The 17,435-nt window shown below is 37.4% G+C and overlaps 1 protein-coding gene across 1 annotated transcript in view; it reads right to left on the reverse strand.

Moving 5' to 3' along the window:
* The window catches only part of WDR64 (WD repeat domain 64), a 77,832-nt gene that overhangs the window by 26,193 nt on the left and 34,204 nt on the right, over positions 1 to 17,435 (reverse strand). Inside the window, 1 exon segment of the mRNA XM_087774476.1 lies at positions 173 to 299. Within this exon segment, the coding sequence (XP_087630602.1) occupies positions 173 to 299 (127 nt within the window).

The following is a 17,435-nucleotide window of genomic DNA, read 5'->3' on the forward strand; positions in this document are numbered from 1 at the left end:
ATAACAAGACCTACTTTAAAATGGTCTTAATGTGCAAACACCCTTATGTTCCAGTATTCTGTACATCTCATATACCTTATTCCTGTACTCAGCTTCAGTTGTACGTAATCATAAAGCAAATCGCATTCTAGGAGAAGGGGGACGCTCTCACACATCAACTGTAGTAACATACCGGTGATAAGTGTGCCATGAACATTGTCAAATACCATGGCAGAGGTCTCCATCTCTCCAGGACTCCCTTGATTATCATGGAAGACCTGCAGCAGTGAAAGGGTCTGTATATCGCACACTCTAAAAATCTAGAGGGAGAGAGAGGCGAGAAAATCTAGTACTGTATCATGATTGGATTTTCAACGACTTTTTGTTTCTATGACAGTAATATTATAGCCTCCAATGAAAATCACATTGTTAAGCATGGTACATCCCAAAATAAAAAAGGGAAATATCAAAGGTATGTTTATACCCATTTTACTAAGTATAAAAGGCACAGAAAGGCTGAGTTTTGTAATCTTGACCTGACAAGCCCACAGTGGAACCAGATCTCCTGAGAACTGGTTCTACTCCTTAATGACAAGATGACTCCATTGTGTCATACTTTTCAGTCACGTACAGGTAAATGCTAATAGTTTAAAAGCTTGTATTTGAACTGGAATATCAAACATTGTGCAACAGTACAAAGATAAATTTCAGAAGGTTCCGGATAAAGGAATTCCTGAAATCTTTGACCGGCAGCAGATGTTGGAGCAAATCAGGATCAGAACATACTACAGAAGGAACATTTTTATGCATATATAGTTCTTGTGCTCTCCATAAGCAAATGCTACTGATCACAGTTGGGGTACTATCCTGTAAGGACCACTAGATATATTAGATATATTTGTTCTCACTTTCACTTTCAATGGAAAACACAGCACTTGCTTTAAACTCTACAATTACTCATCAATAGTTATATGTTAGCAGCACTTATTCATCCTACCCGATCAAAAGCTGTGTTGAACTTACTGCTATCCCATGCAAACTGCTCTTAATCCTGCAAGAAATCATGATTTAATTTCTCAGATCCCATGGCTTTTAGTGTGGTGTATTTCCCTGGAAGATAATCTTACTATGCTCTCAAAAGTTATTCTGTCATCACATCTGCCTTCAATTCTTATTCAGCTGCCAAAACCGTGGTGAGTTTTATACAGGCGTTTATGCAAGTTATCTGTATTCATTCAATTGTGTTATTAAAAGGGGGGGCTGCATTTTTAATTGGGATTTTAACACAAAGACACATGCTGCTACAATGCTCCCATCAATACTGGGAGTGTTGTGGGCATTGACAAAAGTCATTGACTCTTTGGATTAAATGCTCCATAAAATGTAAGTCCATAAAACACATCAGCACAAACCCAGGAAACATTCAACTGAATTTGATAACTGAGCTGCATCTCAGACAGAACTATCACATGAATAATTCTGCTTCCTGTGCTACAGTCCCTGGAGGTCTTCCTCTCTCAGCTCTTCCTTATTCTTTGTCACTCAGTTGAGATCTCAGTGGCTTTTCTTAGGTGATCTTGATGCAGTTAGTCAAATTCCAACTTCATAGTCTTGGCCAGGAAGCAGGAAGCAGCCAGCCTGCCCTGACTGGGGCTGGGCTGCTATTTCTCTAAAAGAGCAATAATTTTGGGAGATCTGATGAATGAAAAAAAAAAATCCTAGGGAAATCCACTACCATTACTTTGATTGATCCCACGATCTCCTGTATGGTGACAAACATTATGGTAAAGGTAGGCCCAAGTCCAAAGATGTCTGTAGCAGCCAGCTTGGCTGAAGATTCTTGCATTATATTCCTGAAAACCCACAGGTAAAAGCAGGTGTGTTGGTACATTAGCTTGCCTCTCGTGGAAAGACAGTCCAGTAAGCCTCTTGAAACCCACCTGAGCATCTGTCCATAGCAGATGGGCATTGTAACAGCAAAAGAAGCAAGTGGAATTGGGGCAGCAAGACTGGAAGTTCATTTTGAAATGACTTGTTTTTCTTTCTAATATATTAGATAGCACAATGACTGACATCTTAGAAAAACTTATAAGAGATTAGACAGAACAAAGAACATAGAGCTCTGTTCAGCACTTTCATATAATTTCATAAAAGTTTTAATGACATAAGCTACTTGCTAAGGCCATTAACAAGTTATGCCCCAGGAAATGACTTACAGCCAGTCTTGTATCAAAAGTGCTAGAAACTACTATCCGATGCGTAACTCAAATTCAGCACAGTCAGGGTGCTACTGACCTAGAAATGCTGGTGATTGGTAGAAGAAAGATGGATTAAATTATCATTAAAGAAATTTGATTTGCAAAGTAATTGCTTTTAGCTCATCTTGCCTAACACCAAGCTAAGAATCTGACAGGAAGAACTCTGAGGAAAAAACAAGAACATGACATCTGTCAGCCTCATAAAGAAAACAGCTACAATCAAATTCACTGCTGAAAACTCAGAAAATTCACTTCCATAATGTTACTTACCTTTTAGTAGAAAGATCTTTGAAAACCTGGAACAGCCCTGAGAAATACTTTCTCTGCAAATCTGGGATTATATAATTTTACTCCTGCAGAGTACCACTTGTATCTGTCCATTTGATCACATAAAAGCTTAAACTTTTTTTTTATATAAATACTTCTGGAAAAATTTTTGTTTTACACCTATAAACAGAGAAAATAAGTGGTTTTCCAAAAGACACACAGCAAATCATAGTCTGAAACATAACCCACAAGTTTTGACTCTTGCGGCTTTCCTCACCATAGCCTATTCCCTTCTTCATTTTGAAATCTATTTATTCTTCTGTTGAACAGAACATGTGCCCATTATAATTCATAGGCAGTATGTTGTGTCCTTAAAAATGCTTTTGATAATGAGGAAGACTTCACTTGTGCATATGTTCACATTATGAAAAGTTCATTGCAATTGCCAGGAATGATTTCTTCCAAAGATACACATTATACAATTAAGAATGAATGTTTGTTACTCTGGATGTTATAAAATGTTGAAGTATCTCTCTTTTTTCTCTTAGAAGAGGATCTCAGCACAGAAAAAACACCATTGCTAAAAAAAAACCCCCGCACCCAAATAGAATACTGTTCACTGTTAGTAAAATAAAAATAAGGGAGACAGTAATGGATGGAAGTCATTCAGGAAGATATACAGATTTTTGGAATTTTCATCAGTAACCTGATTTTAAAGAAAGTTACAGAGGATCTAGCAAAATTCAGAAAAGGAAGGGAAGAAAAGAAACAGATACATCAATCAGTGTTTAAACAGATCACCTCTGGCACCAGAGAGAAGTTCATACATGAGTGTTTCATGATTTTAAGTAGAAAGAAAATTTCTCCTGAATATTTTGTTTGTTTCCAGGAAAACTCAAAAAGAAAAGGCTCTGAAGCACTTCTTACTGAGATTAAATTTTCTCTGATGCACTAGTGAGTCAGAAGAACCATGTCCATCATATTCCTCTGGTAGACTTCTGATTGCATTTCAGGAGTTTACTCTGACATGCAATTTCTAAAGCATACAAAAAGAGCCTTAAGGAGAAATAGGCAGTGAGAAGGCTTGAAAAAGGATATCCGGTTGAATAGAAAGAATGACTAAGCTGTTCATCCAGCTGACAGTAGAACAGCAAAACCAGAGAGAAATATTGATGATGAAAGTCAAGAAAGTTAGGGCAATGTTGCGGGTAGATCTCCAAGCTCAATTCTGGCACAGTCACGATTAGAGCACATAAAAACAGCTGTAAGAACTGAAGATTAATCAGAAGTGGGTATCTATGGAGATACTCTAATCAGGTCAAAGGAATAAGTCATTGAACAGAGATATAGTGACCTTTCCATAAACATCACCCAGATCTGTTACAAAGTTAGTAAAATTATACAAAACAAAACTGAAGACAGACAATTCCAATAATCTCATGGACTATTCAAGTTAAATTGGTCAACAACTGAAACGTAAATTTGACAGCTTATTTTATCAAAGCAATAAGAAGAGAAAATGATTTTACAGCACAAGTGAGTATGAGTAAGAGCCTCTTGCACTATTTCTTGCTGCTTGTTCAGCTATTAATGCCGGTACCACATTAAGAAAATACAGTCACTTAAAGTGACAGCAAAAACGTGGACACATCATAGCATTCATAAATCTCTTCCATTCCTTCTGGCCCTCTTCCTTTCCCAGCCCATGGGCAGGAATGGAGAGATTACATAAACCACTCTTCCACATGAGTAACTCCCACACAAGGCATCACCAGCGTGGCTGCAAGATATAATGTCACTGCGGTTCAACACACATGACCATGCATGAATTCATGCACAAAGAGTGGCAATGAAAGGCATGCCCATTTGGAAATTAGGAGGTGACTAGGGGGAGTTGCCTTAGGACCATTTTGTTAATAGTAACTTTACTGTTCTGCTTATTTATTGAAGAACTTCTCACAGCAGCCTGACAAATGCCAGACACCACTGAAGCCCTCTGAAAACATATTCTGTACAGCAAAATGCTTCTAGACTGTGTCTTCTGCAATCACAGAATACAGACTATATTCAAGCAAACAAAACACATTAGGGAGGAGGGAGAGTGTGGAGAGAAGGAGCTGCAGCTCTTTTTGTAAACAACTTCTTTCCTTCTTCCCGCTGTTTCCACCTTACAGGAAAAGATGAACTATAGTTACAGCAACATCATATCTACAACACTGGCTCACATTAAATGTGTATATTTGCAAAAAATAAACACTTTTCTCTCAAGCATCACCTTCCTTCAAGCCCTAAAACTCAGAACATAGAAAAAAGCCTGAACTGTCTTTTCCATCTTGTCTAAAGCCTGTGTTTTATGAGCATGTAAAACCAGCAACACCCCTCTCTTCTATTTTTCTTAATACACACACACAGACAAAGAGCAAAAGATTCATCTTACCAACTAAAATGGCAACAGCAGAGGGAGACAGACCAAAGATGGGAAATAGGGCAAGACAAAATTGGCAAATAAATATCTGACTGACATGCTCTCAGTACAATAAAGTTCAAGCTCAGGAACACTTATGTCCTGCTGGGCTGTTATGAGGAGGCCACTGTGGAAACATGTTTTGACTTTGGAAGAAGTGAATCCTCTTCTGTCCCTTTCTGTCTGTAATTAACTGAGATAGAAAAGGACTAAAGAAGTCCACCATTTGCTGACACCTTCTCGCCCCCTGCCAAAAGATAATCCCTTCAAATTACTGCTACTTAAGAATAAGAAAGTGACCTTAAAACACTGCTCTAAAGAAAATATCTGAACAACTCTCAAGAGAAAACAGTAACTTCCATTTAGTGCTTCCAAACTCTCACATCCTGCTGATGCTTTCTGTAAGTTAAGGAAGATTTGTTTTTTGAAAAAGACAGACAGCTTTCCTCAGGTTTACAGAATGGTGATGCTGCAAGTCTTTAAAACAACTTATGAAAAAAACACTTGTGCAGGAAAATCCAAAATCCAAGCACTCTTGGGGCAGAAGGAAGTTGCACTAGCCACAGCATTTGCTGTAGGCACAGACAGGAAGAGTAAGCAACAATTAAAGCTGATTTTCTGTTGAAGTGCTGAGTTTATCTGCCCCTATTTGCTACACTGTTCAACTGTTTCACAGGGTCATTGAAGTGAAAAAATTTACAAATTCATACAGAACATCTGAGCCCTCAAAGACAAAAATCACCAGGCATGAAGGAGAGGTCAAACTGCAGTTTTTCTTGCCATGTTATTTAACAGAGCAAGTTATCTGTAGAGAGTGCTGTTGTGTGTTTTGTGATCCCTGAAGGTGATCTTGCAAAGTACTACAACTCCCTGTAGTTATTAGAAGACTTAAGAACAAATTGATGTCAATGGGATTACTTGTGAGGCTAAGGCAAGGAGGATTTAGCTCTAAGCACATTAATGCAATGTGGTGCAGCAGATGGTACTATAACTAGTGCCTTATTGAGACAGTAATTTGGTGAAGTTCAAAATTGCGAACATTTCAAATAACTTCCTCGAATAGTATCATTAACCTGGTAATATATATGGTTACTTTCCTTTTCGCAAACATGGAGGAATGCTGGAAAGAAATCAAACTGGGTTATATGCAATAGTGAGTCTAATTGTATAGTAATGACCCTACTGGATATTTACTGAGAGCTATGCAATGATTGAGAGCGTGTAAAGGCTCTGTATGTCTGTCTCTGTACTGTGTGCTCGGTGTGCTGACAATAGACCTACCTGACCCCTAATACAAAGATGAAATAACCGCCAACACTTCTGGAGAACAGTTTCAGCGGACATTTTCAACACTTCTGGAGAACAGTTTCAGTGGACATTTAGATGGTGTGTGGGTCAGAAACAGGAGGCTACAGGTGTACGACAGAGGTGACTGCCCATGAACACCTAGATCAGAAGAGCTCAAAACCCAGTCAGGTTCCTTCCATCAATCTTCAGCCAATCTTGGATAGATGCTCTCACCTTAGACAGAGTGTTTGAAGTAATTTTCAGGTATATAACACTTCATTTACATTTTTAAGATCTCCTTTTTCTTCATTCCTCCATAGAAAAATAAACAACCAGAAAACTACAGGTCTGGAAATTTATTTTTAATATAGCTTAAATCCTAGATCTCAGTTTCCTGGTAGAAGAACTATAGAAATCAGCACAGACTGAATATAGATTTCACTCTGTTTTCATCTGCAGCAAATACGGATTATTTAGTACTTTAACCAAAAAATACTTGCCCAGAAACAGAACATCTAATGGATCATTTCCTTTGTGTATGCTGAGAATACATGAGGACAATCCATTCATGAAGGAAATTTGTGCATTCTTAGAGATACTAAGGAACAAAACATCATTTTGCAAAGATACAACCATAGCTAGGACAGATATTTTCCTCAAACAGTCCAGCTGCATGCTGGTTGTAAGCATGCATGTATGTTAGACACCATGTAAGTCTAGGAACTAGAGAAAGAAAAATGTAAGTATGAGCCAAAAAAGTACATTTAAAATTAGTTCTAATCCCTTTTACTTTTTCACAGAATCACAGAATCACAGAATGGCTGAGGTTGGAAGCGACCTCTGGAGGTCAATTTGTCTAATTCCACTGTTCAAGTGGAGTCACCTAGAGCCAGTTGCCAGGACCATGTCCAAACGGCTTTTGAATGTCTCCAAGGATGGAGACTTCACAGCCTCTCTGGACAACCTGTGCCAGTGCTCAGTCTCCCTCACAGTAAAAGAAGTATTTCCTGATGTTCAGACGGAACCTCCTGTGTTTCAGTTTTCATTGCCTCTGGCCCTGTCACTGCCACCACTGAAAAGAGCCTGGCTCCATCTTCTTTACTCCCTCCCTTCTGATATTTATATACATTGATGAGATCCCCCTTGAATCTTCTCTTCTGTAGGCTAATTTTGTAGGGTTTTTTTGCAGATTACCCAAGAGACAAAGTAATTTGAATAATGGAAAATGGGACAGGAAATAACAGAAAATTGGGTAAGTTACATGAAAAGTCCAAAGAAGAATATTCAATGTCCTTGAAAGATTATGCAATATGAGAGGAGAATAAAATTCTTAGTATCTGGGAGGAGCAAATAAACTGAAGAGAATAAAAGCACAGCAGCAAGGAAAGGATTAACTTTGACTTTCAAAGCAGTATACAAAATATGTATCTGATATAGATGTGGCCACATAATTTCTGTGAAGGATGACTGGAGCAGATTTCCCAAATGCCTCTTTTTCAAATTATCTAGGTTAAATGTAATATTGTTGATATACAGTACATTTCAGTAACAGCCACGATTAGCAATGGTTTGACATAAATTAGACATTGTGCTTCCAGCTCAGCTGCTCTTGTTTTTCGGGAAGACAAATTACTGTATTATAAATATATCCTTAAGCCAATGTCATGTGCTTTCAAAATAGGTTAGATAAACATCCACACTAACCTACACAGGCATTGATACAATCACCTGCTGAGTTCCAGACAGGCAAAAGACATTTATGACTTCCCACTGGGATATCGTACAGCCAGTTTGCCATTAAGGAGATCTGGAGGGAGAGGACTGGAGACTGATAACATTAAGGTTGGAGTAAATTTGCAAAAGTCAGAAAATACAAAAATTGATAAAATATCTTACCTCTCTTTATTCTCCCTGAAACACTAAAAATCTGTCCTTGGGTTCTGTAAGAATAAAACTAACATATATATAACAGAGTTAATTTAGTATGGACAAATTTCAGCAAGGAAGTGTTTACATGCTTGCATCAAGCTGGCTGCATCAGATTTTGAAAAAAATTATGAATGGAATGAAACTCTGCCATGCCCCAGAATGTTGATGCACGAAATCACCCTGTTTATTGCTCTACTCTCCTGCCACGTTTAAATGTGTGCATTGCTCTTTCGGTATTAGCTGCCAAAAATGAAACTACTTTTAAAGAGAAAGAGGCCAAAGAACATTCCCTTCACTGATTTAAAACAAAGGTTTTGTGTTCTTTACAAGCGATACTGTACAGTGGTATAAAGGCTGGGAATATACTCCTTACCCTGGCCCTACCCTATAAAAAAAACCTGAGATTGTTTTTACACATTGAAGCCTGCAGGCTCAAATTTTGCTCACCTGGCTCACTTATGTGGTCTAATTCAACCAAACCCACCACTGGAAGTGTTCCAGTAAAATCAATGGAACAACTGGTGTAGCAAATTTTGGCTTACTGACTTCCATTGACAACTCAAGTAGGCAAGACATGAAGTTGTAGCCTCCACCGTTCTAGCTGTGAATCCCCACTCCGCACTAAGTGATAGAGAGCAGTTGTCACTGCTTCACAGCCTTTCAGTAAAAGGGCTATGCAGTCTGGCCTGGTCTCTGCCATTGGCCTTAATCTTCTTGTTTCCGCAGAGCTTTATGAGTGTAAGATCACCTTTCAGATAATGACCTGCTTCCTGCCACATCTCCAGGTTTAATAGCCTGTGTCCCTCTGAGTGGTTTTTTTTTTTTTCCTCGATGCTTCCTGAATGCATTCAAAGAGTTCTATAATATGAAAAAATGAAGTAATAAATGCTTCAGGCTGCAGGATGAGAATAAGAATGGGCAAACTAACTATAGAGAGGAAGGGGCAATGAAGGGCTGAGTGACATGAAGGAGAGGAAAAAAATAAACACAGCAGAGATTTCCTATGCAGTGTTCATCTATCTAGGCTGGAGTGTCAGGTCAGTTTTCCATTATTTCTGTACCCCACAGATTGCTCTCATATTACCATACACTCTGTAGAACTGATTTTTCAGCTGATTGGGCCCATTTTAAAAAAAGGCTAGCAATTTCTATTAAATTGCATATTGGTATTTGTAGAAAAATGCTGTAGTGCCAATGTAGTAACCAGGCAGATCAAGTACCTTTATACAGGACAGTCTTGCCTTGCCTAGCTTGAAACGTCCAACTCCTGTCATGGTTCATTGTCTGTATCTAGTGTATGCTGAAGCATCCGAGGATGCTGCTTAGCTGTAATTCCAAGTCCAAAGACAGCACTTTTTAAAGGACATACATATTTTACCAACATTTCTTTTCAATAAAAAAGATATTGCTTCAGTGCTTGAATAAGTCATATTATTTTACTTTGTACTCCCTCAGACCTAAGAGAAAAAGTGTAAAACAGTTGTAGCACTGGGAAATATATCACTCATTCCTCTTTTTATAACTCCCAAATGATACATAACAATGAAATTACAGCCATAAATCAAGAGAATAGGCTGTTGCAGCCATTTTGGAAAAAAATGTTTCCTGAAAACAGGGTTAGTGGCTTCTTCTGCAGAAAAATTCCAGTCAAAGAGTTTGCATTTACATTTGCATTTACAGTTAAATACATACACTTTCACTTTCATGCCAATAACCTGATCTATGACTGCAATGTGCTGACACTTTAGCAAAGAGTCCACATATTATGTGAAAACCTGAGTCTGTGTTTTGGTGCAATGACACAAAGGACAAGTTAATACCTTCAGACAAATTTAACAGTATTTCCTTTTTGGAAGTATTTTCAACAAAAACATAAGTCAAGTTAGACACACTGTAAGTATAGTTGTGATGTATGTGGTTCCTGTTGGTCTGTGGTATATAATTTAACACAGAGAATAGTTTGTGTTTGTGGGACATCTCAAGACAAGATTTGGATCACGTTCCTATGATTAGGAACACATAGATCACATCGATATTTCAGATCTCCTAGTAAATTCACTTAACTGGACAACTGAAGAAAAAGACGTGGCTGTGGACTACAACTGTAATTGCACCTACGCACACTGTTACGTTTAAGGTCTTCACAACCTGGAAGATCAGGAACAGATTTATTTCCAGGAATGTTATATTCTGAAGCAAGTCCAGCAGCACAGAATTATGACAATCCCTGCCTATGCCCTCCCCCTCTTCCTCAGTGTCACTACTATGGAAATACAGATTCATATGACTAAAGGACATACAGAAATTATTTACAAATCGATGGCTCTGCCTAATTTGTAGATATTCTTATGTTAAAAAAACAAGAAAGTAAGTTTAACTTTTGTGATAAGAGAATTATATATATATATATAATTTTTAATAGCTGCCTGACAGCAGTTTACTAATAATTTTTTCCATCAAGAAATCCTTATAATATTGGAGCAAAGTGCTCATGTGCTGAACTAGTTTAAGGAATCTTCATTTTCTTAAATGGAACCATCATTTGAATTCAGATTCCAAAATAGTTTCTTAATTGTTGTCATAATAATAAGTTTGTTTTATTATTATTGGCTCAGGGCAATCTGTTTTCAGTTAAGTTAAATATCACAGAAAGTTGTTTCTTCAGTGTTTTCCAGAAAGCTGTATTGCACACTGGCCAAAATGCCCCACTGTAAATAAAGAAGTCTGCTCAAAACAATTCACATGAATTCCAAGTTTCAGTGCAATGTGTCCTGGGCTTCTCTGCCACCAAATACAGTACTGATTTTTGACACCCAAGTTGAGTGTACTCTCTCTGCAGATCTATTGAGGTCTACCACAAAAAAAAAACCCCAAAACACCAAAAAACAACCAAAGTGCTGCAAGAAGACAGCACTGCTCAGGCAGCAGATGTTTCCCATGCTGACAAGCAGAACTGATCTAGGGAAGAATAAGGAAAACCTTTGATATTATTTGTCTTTCACTGGATGTATTTGACTGATGCTCGTTTTACATCATCTCATGATGAAAGACATGAAAGCTAGTGACTAATTCAGTACTGGCAGTGACTATTTTTCTCCTTGCAAACCAAGAAGCCATGCGTATACATTTCAGATTTTGGCACCAGCTCTCCTTTTAGAAGAGACTGTAGAAAGATCCAGACTTACGTCCAGCTGTCTATGGATTAGATTGCATACCACCACTTTGACTGGTTAAGAATGAAGGAGGGCCAAAGTGATCTCGTTTCTTGAAGAATATCTATATCAAGATCATCCAGATTACTTTAATTTTATTGTAGTAGAGAGGTACTTCTGAATTTTATACTTAGTTTGCAGCACTAGATAAATAATTAGTATTTCCTTTAAGATTACCTTATATACAGGGGGACTGACAGAAACAAGACTAATTGATTTCAAATGTGTGAGCCTCAGATTTTTTTTGTTTTACCACAGGCAGTGCTGAGAGCACAATGTCTGTAGCTAGCCTCGACCGGAGTACTCAAGTCAAGTGCCACAATGGTACATGTAGATTTTACCATTATGTCTGAACTGTACAGTACACTGAAACAATAGTGTGCTGCAGTTCACCCCAGAGTCCCTGCTCCCTGATAATCTGGATGGGAACCTGGACAAACAGTGCAGTGAATCTCTGTTTTGTTCATTTCAGTGGAGATGACTCTGCTGGGATGTAGGGTGCAAGAGAATAGTGTGCACGTTGGTCCTTATGCTAACGCTAAGTGGGGATGCAGCCAAGTTTTGCACCAGGATGAGAGAGCCGGACAGAATTCTTGAAATTCACAGTTTAGACACAGCCTGAAATTATGAGCTACCATAATGAAGGCTGTGGTGCATAAGAATCTAATCTAAAGAAAATAATCCACATAGTACTCGCATTTTACTTTTCAGCAAAGTACTGTCAACACAGAGTGTAGCAAGGCCTATGTTAAAATAATTGCCAGTCAAATTCTCCAGTTTATTCAGGAGATGGATTGCACATTTATCATAATAAATAAAGGATAAACTGTACTCTGTGGAATGAATGTAACTCATGGAGTTCCTGCAGTATTTTTAATCTTTGTTTATGTGATTACTAATTTACAGAATTAGAGATTTTCAGCTTGTGTACCATTTAGTGGGACTGAGCATGGGTTCACTGCAAATACAGAGATTAGTCTTCTACTTAGAAAGGTGGGGTTTTTAAGTAGACTGTCTGACACAGTAAGCCTCTTTATACTGGGATCTGCATTTACTAAGGGCTGCCTAAACCTAACACTTTCAGAGCTCTGCTCCACCCTTTTCTTCCCTCCCTCTATCCCTCCCTCCTTCCTTCTCCTACCACATGCACATGGGACTTCTCTGTAGACACAAGTGACCTGCTGAGTAATCTGCACTTTCGGAATCATCTGCCTAACACACAAAGTTAAGTCATGTGAGCAGGCTTGGGCAGTGTCAGAAGAGGTCAACCGAAATCCAGTCAGACCATCCAGCAACAGACAAAAAGCAAGTAGAACAGTTGTCTAAAATAAAGCACATGCATCTTAAAAATAACTTGAATAAAACAAGCATTGTGTAGGTCTAATTGATCCTTGGCATATTCAACAACTGGACTTCCAGATAATCAGATTGCTTTTTTTTTTTTAAATATTGCAAGTCATCACAGATCAAAAAGATTAAACTGTTGTGTAGTCATATTTCATAATAAAACCACTAAAAGTCATGGAACTGAAATTAAAAGCAGACTTCAGAAGCAAAAATGGCAGCCGCAGAAAACACCTGAAATGCTTGCAGTGATCAAACCAATTGCTTGCACACAGTGCAAACAAAACATACACTAAAAGGCCTTACGCCAAAAAGGCAGCAATGTACTTCCTCATTTAAGTTATGTCACTGGGATGGTCTCCCTCAGTGCATAATACTGACCCTTATGTTAAAAATCTTTCACTTATTTCTATTTACAATTTTTTACATATGGTTAAAGAGAAGGTCTTAAAAATGAGCATAATACAAAATAGTTTATTTATGTCAGCTTTCCTAAACTTCTTGGATAATTTCAATATTGCCTTTAATCTAGCATGCAGTTACAAGTAAGTTACTGGTTCTGAAGAAAGCCTGCACTTCAGTAACAAAGACAACCCTTTTCCTTTTTGAAGTTTTAGTTTTTGATTTCAGGTCTGCACGATCATACTGTTCTCTTCACAGAGACATCTGTTTTGTATCCTGGCCATTGTGTTGCATGGGATGTTTCTTTTGATGCTTGCTTAACACACTGATGCTTCCCTCCCCTTCTCCTGGACTCCACTCTGGTTTCTATGCTCTGGGATATTAAGACTGTTAGAGCTAATAACCCTGTAAACTAGCTCTTCCACTGTAATACAAAGCCCCTGTGATTTCTATTTTTTTGCACTACTGCTGTGAAACCATGATGTAGATTTGGTTTATTTTTACATTTCTGTATAAAGGACAGCATACATTAATTTTCTATAGTACGGAACTAAGGCTAATACCATCAACTGAATCCCCCAGTACTCTTGTAAAAGATATGTAACATTTGTGGTATCTTTAAAACCATTCACTGGAGTTTTTGAACCCCCTAACTCAGTCATTACTTCTTCAGACTGCAAATCTTTGCTGCAGCACAAGTCTGAAACCAAAAGCCAATGTGATTCCTTAGTTTTGAACTCTGTGCCATAAATAATTATATATGGGCTGTGGAGATATTCTTGTGAGTACATTTGTGTATGGCTTTTCAGTCTTAAAAGTCCTTTGAAGTCAAATGAGGGCAAAGCAAGGTAGTAAAATTCTTTGTTTAAATCCTTGTTTTAAAACATTTTTAAACTTTGTTAATATAGAAAGTTAATAGTGCGTACAAAACATACCAAAGAAAACTGACTACCAAAAGACCGACTATTTGATTTTCTTAAATACGGTCAGAGAGAATATGCTTTCTATCTTTCTACCTTCATGGATATTAGTCCCCGGGAATGTAGCTCAGATAATATCTTAAAAGCCATCTATCCAACATTAAGTCTTGTTGTTCTTCATAAAGTAATATGCAACAGATCGTAGGAAATTACGTGTTACTGTTCTAGGGAGTGAGAGCTGGAAGTTAAGTGCAATATATGCAATCTAACCCAAACAAGAACACGGTTTGGGAATTTTTTTCTCTAAAAGGCTCCTAAATATATTTCACAGGAATACCCCCTATTCCCACTGTCCAGCCCTTCTCATTGTCTGACCCATGAGCCAGTAACAAAGGCAAGGACTTTTAACATATTATCCTAATCTCAAAACATTTTAAGAATTTATTTTAAAAGATATAATCTATCTCTTTAGCAATTAAGGTCTCTGCTTGCAGCAGAAAAGATGTGGGATGCCCACCGGATCCACTGAGCCCACCAAACTGAACATCATCAGCATGTGTCTGCTTACAAGGGAAGTGATGGAGGTAGAGAAGGACAGATACAAAATAGTTTCTTAATTGTGACATGCATATAATTCCACAAAATACAGTAGTGGCTCATGCCAAGGCCAGGTCTCGTGAGTACAAAGTTCAAATATAGTGAAAGTTTAATAAATCATTTGTGTATCATCTATTTCTCAAGTCCTTTAAAGAACAGCTAAAAACAGGGAGAAGTTTATCTACTGTAATGTATAAGGTTTTTTTGTATTCTTCTTGTATGATGTATAAAAATTTCCCATCTTTCTTTAACTTTCCCTGGTTCTCTGACAGAAGCTATGATTGTCCACCTGTGAAACTATAACTTTCTCACTACACTCACTTATGTCAGAAAATAAGGACTATCTATGCCTGGTAAGAATTAAGAAACCAAACTTGACTGGGAAGATGATGCTGTTGTCATTCACATCTCGCTTCTTGAAGGAAATGGAAACAAACAATACACAGAATATATAGAAATTTACTGCATTTCTGATTGAGGCCTTGATGGTATAAAGACTACCCCAGTCTGTGAATACACATCTACCTGAAGAACATAGTTTGTAACCCGACAGTGACAGGAGAAATACTACAATCTTCTTTCAGGTTCTGTCATTAGAGAAAAATATTTCCCTAGTGCATTAGACTTCGGTTTACCTTTATGATGCTGTTTTGAAATTTGTAATTTATATAGCATAAAAATATCTTTACAATAAGTCATGAAAATATTCAGTATAGTTCAAGAAAAATAGCCATAAAGTATAAAATCAGTCTGAGCCTTCAAATATGTTAATATAACAATTACAAAGCTTAATTAAAAAAAAATATTCCCTACTTTTTACCTTGTTCTGTATTTTTAGCTGAAAAATGGCATGATAACAAAGCTTTTATTTTAATATGAATATCTGACATGTTTTAGGTTAAATTGAATTTTGGGAATGTCGAGAAAAAGTATTAATTTAAATTTCCTAAGCTTTTCCCTAGTTCTGCTATTCTGTCAAACAGCTGGTGCAAATCTGTTGAATATAAAGACATTTTGTTTCCCTTGGTTGCAATGCTTCCATGAGATCATTGATATCTCTCTAACTTATTTTCAGTGAAGATATATAGGCTTTCCTTATTTTGCTTCAGTGGCCTCCTATATCACAGTCACTGAAAGATGAAAACAAAATAGAAGGAAGTGTTTTGATTTTTCTTACACTAGGCAGATTGGAAAGCAAATTGGTCTTTGTTTTTTAGGTGGAAACAAATTAATTATGTATTTAACATAACTTTAAAAGTTCCCTGGGAAGTTGCACATTTTTGTATAATACCTGGTTCTTGTTTATACAAACACAAATGTGCTTTAGCTGGGTTGGAAGCAATCCTGTTACAGCTGACCTTCCTTCGCTATTGTGTATACCATGTACCATCTACAGATTGTAAATTCTTTGAGGCACAGAGTGATCGTCACTTTATGTGTAAAGTCCTTTAGACTTCTCTGTGAGGGATCCCTTCTACCACAAGATCTACCTGACTTTTGAAAGCCTAGGAATTTAACTCTATTTCTACTTATTTTTGAGAAGTGTAATTTCTGCCTTATAACTCACAGTGCTGTTTAAAGACACATAGCTTTTAATTAAAACATACTTTCACATATTCATTTTCATGTACAAGTGATCTTATTGATGTCATTGGCACAATTCAGCTACATTTAGTTAAGATCAGGTGTCCACCTACTTGGAGACTGGTAAAATAGACTTTGCTTCCCTCTAAGTCATCATATTGTATCACAGAAAGGCCCACAAGGGACCTCAGGAGATCTTCTAGTCATTTACTGCCCCAGGGGCCTCATTCTTAGTTGCTTTTCTATAAATATATCTTCATGTACATGCATTCCCCTTAAGTCATGTCTTATGTCTTACTCCATTTTTCCTGCATGTATAGCTTGCAGGCTATCTGTCAAAACCCTCCTTAATTTGGCAGTAATGTATGCCTCTAGTAAATGTACAGAGTTACCTACAGAACAGACAGGTATAGATGTATAGGAGTGAGGAAGGGGGAATGGTTATGGCTCCAGGATGATGTGAAGATGGGAGATTTCTGATGACTTATTTTCAGCTAGTAGTACTTTTAGAAGGGTGTGGGTTATTTTAAGAATAGGATTAAAGACATGAAAATGTGGTATTTACTGGCACCTCAGTGAGCAGTGGTAAGCAATTATGGCAGAGGAGCAGCATGGGCAGAATAAATAGCTCAGTAATGTTTCCTACATAACCCAACAAAAAGCTGGAAACCTTTGAGATAGATGGATATCTCAGTAGACTAACTATATTAGGTCCTTCTTGCTTTATAGGAGGTATTTTCCACAGATAACATCTTCAATTTTAATGACGGTTCTAAACTCTAATACTTCTGCCCAGGGCCTGCAGCCTTAACCACTTTGGGACAACTGGTTAATTTAGTATGTATGCTCTCTATTCCATCACTGCAGATGTTAATGAAAATATTGAATACCGCTGAATATTGAAAATATTGCATAGGATGACTCTTGAAAGAGCTCCATAGCCATTCATAACTACTCCTTCAGGGGCTTCTCATTTATTTTTGCACATATATTTAGAAGATTTTATTCTCTCCTGAACAGTCTCATTTTGACAAATGAAATAATCCACTGATGCCATGATTGCACAAATAACTTAAAGGAAACTCATTCACTTCCAGCAGAATCTCGCAATATTTGATTGAAGTTTTAGCATTGATTTTATTAGTATTCCGGTTCATGGACAATGTTTTGGATCAGTAAGCCTTGTAAAAGA

This window comes from Nipponia nippon, unplaced genomic scaffold (assembly GCF_047370975.1).
Source record: "Nipponia nippon isolate SJK-2023a ecotype South Korea unplaced genomic scaffold, ASM4737097v1 scaffold_4, whole genome shotgun sequence".
Taxonomy (NCBI): domain Eukaryota; kingdom Metazoa; phylum Chordata; class Aves; order Pelecaniformes; family Threskiornithidae; genus Nipponia; species Nipponia nippon.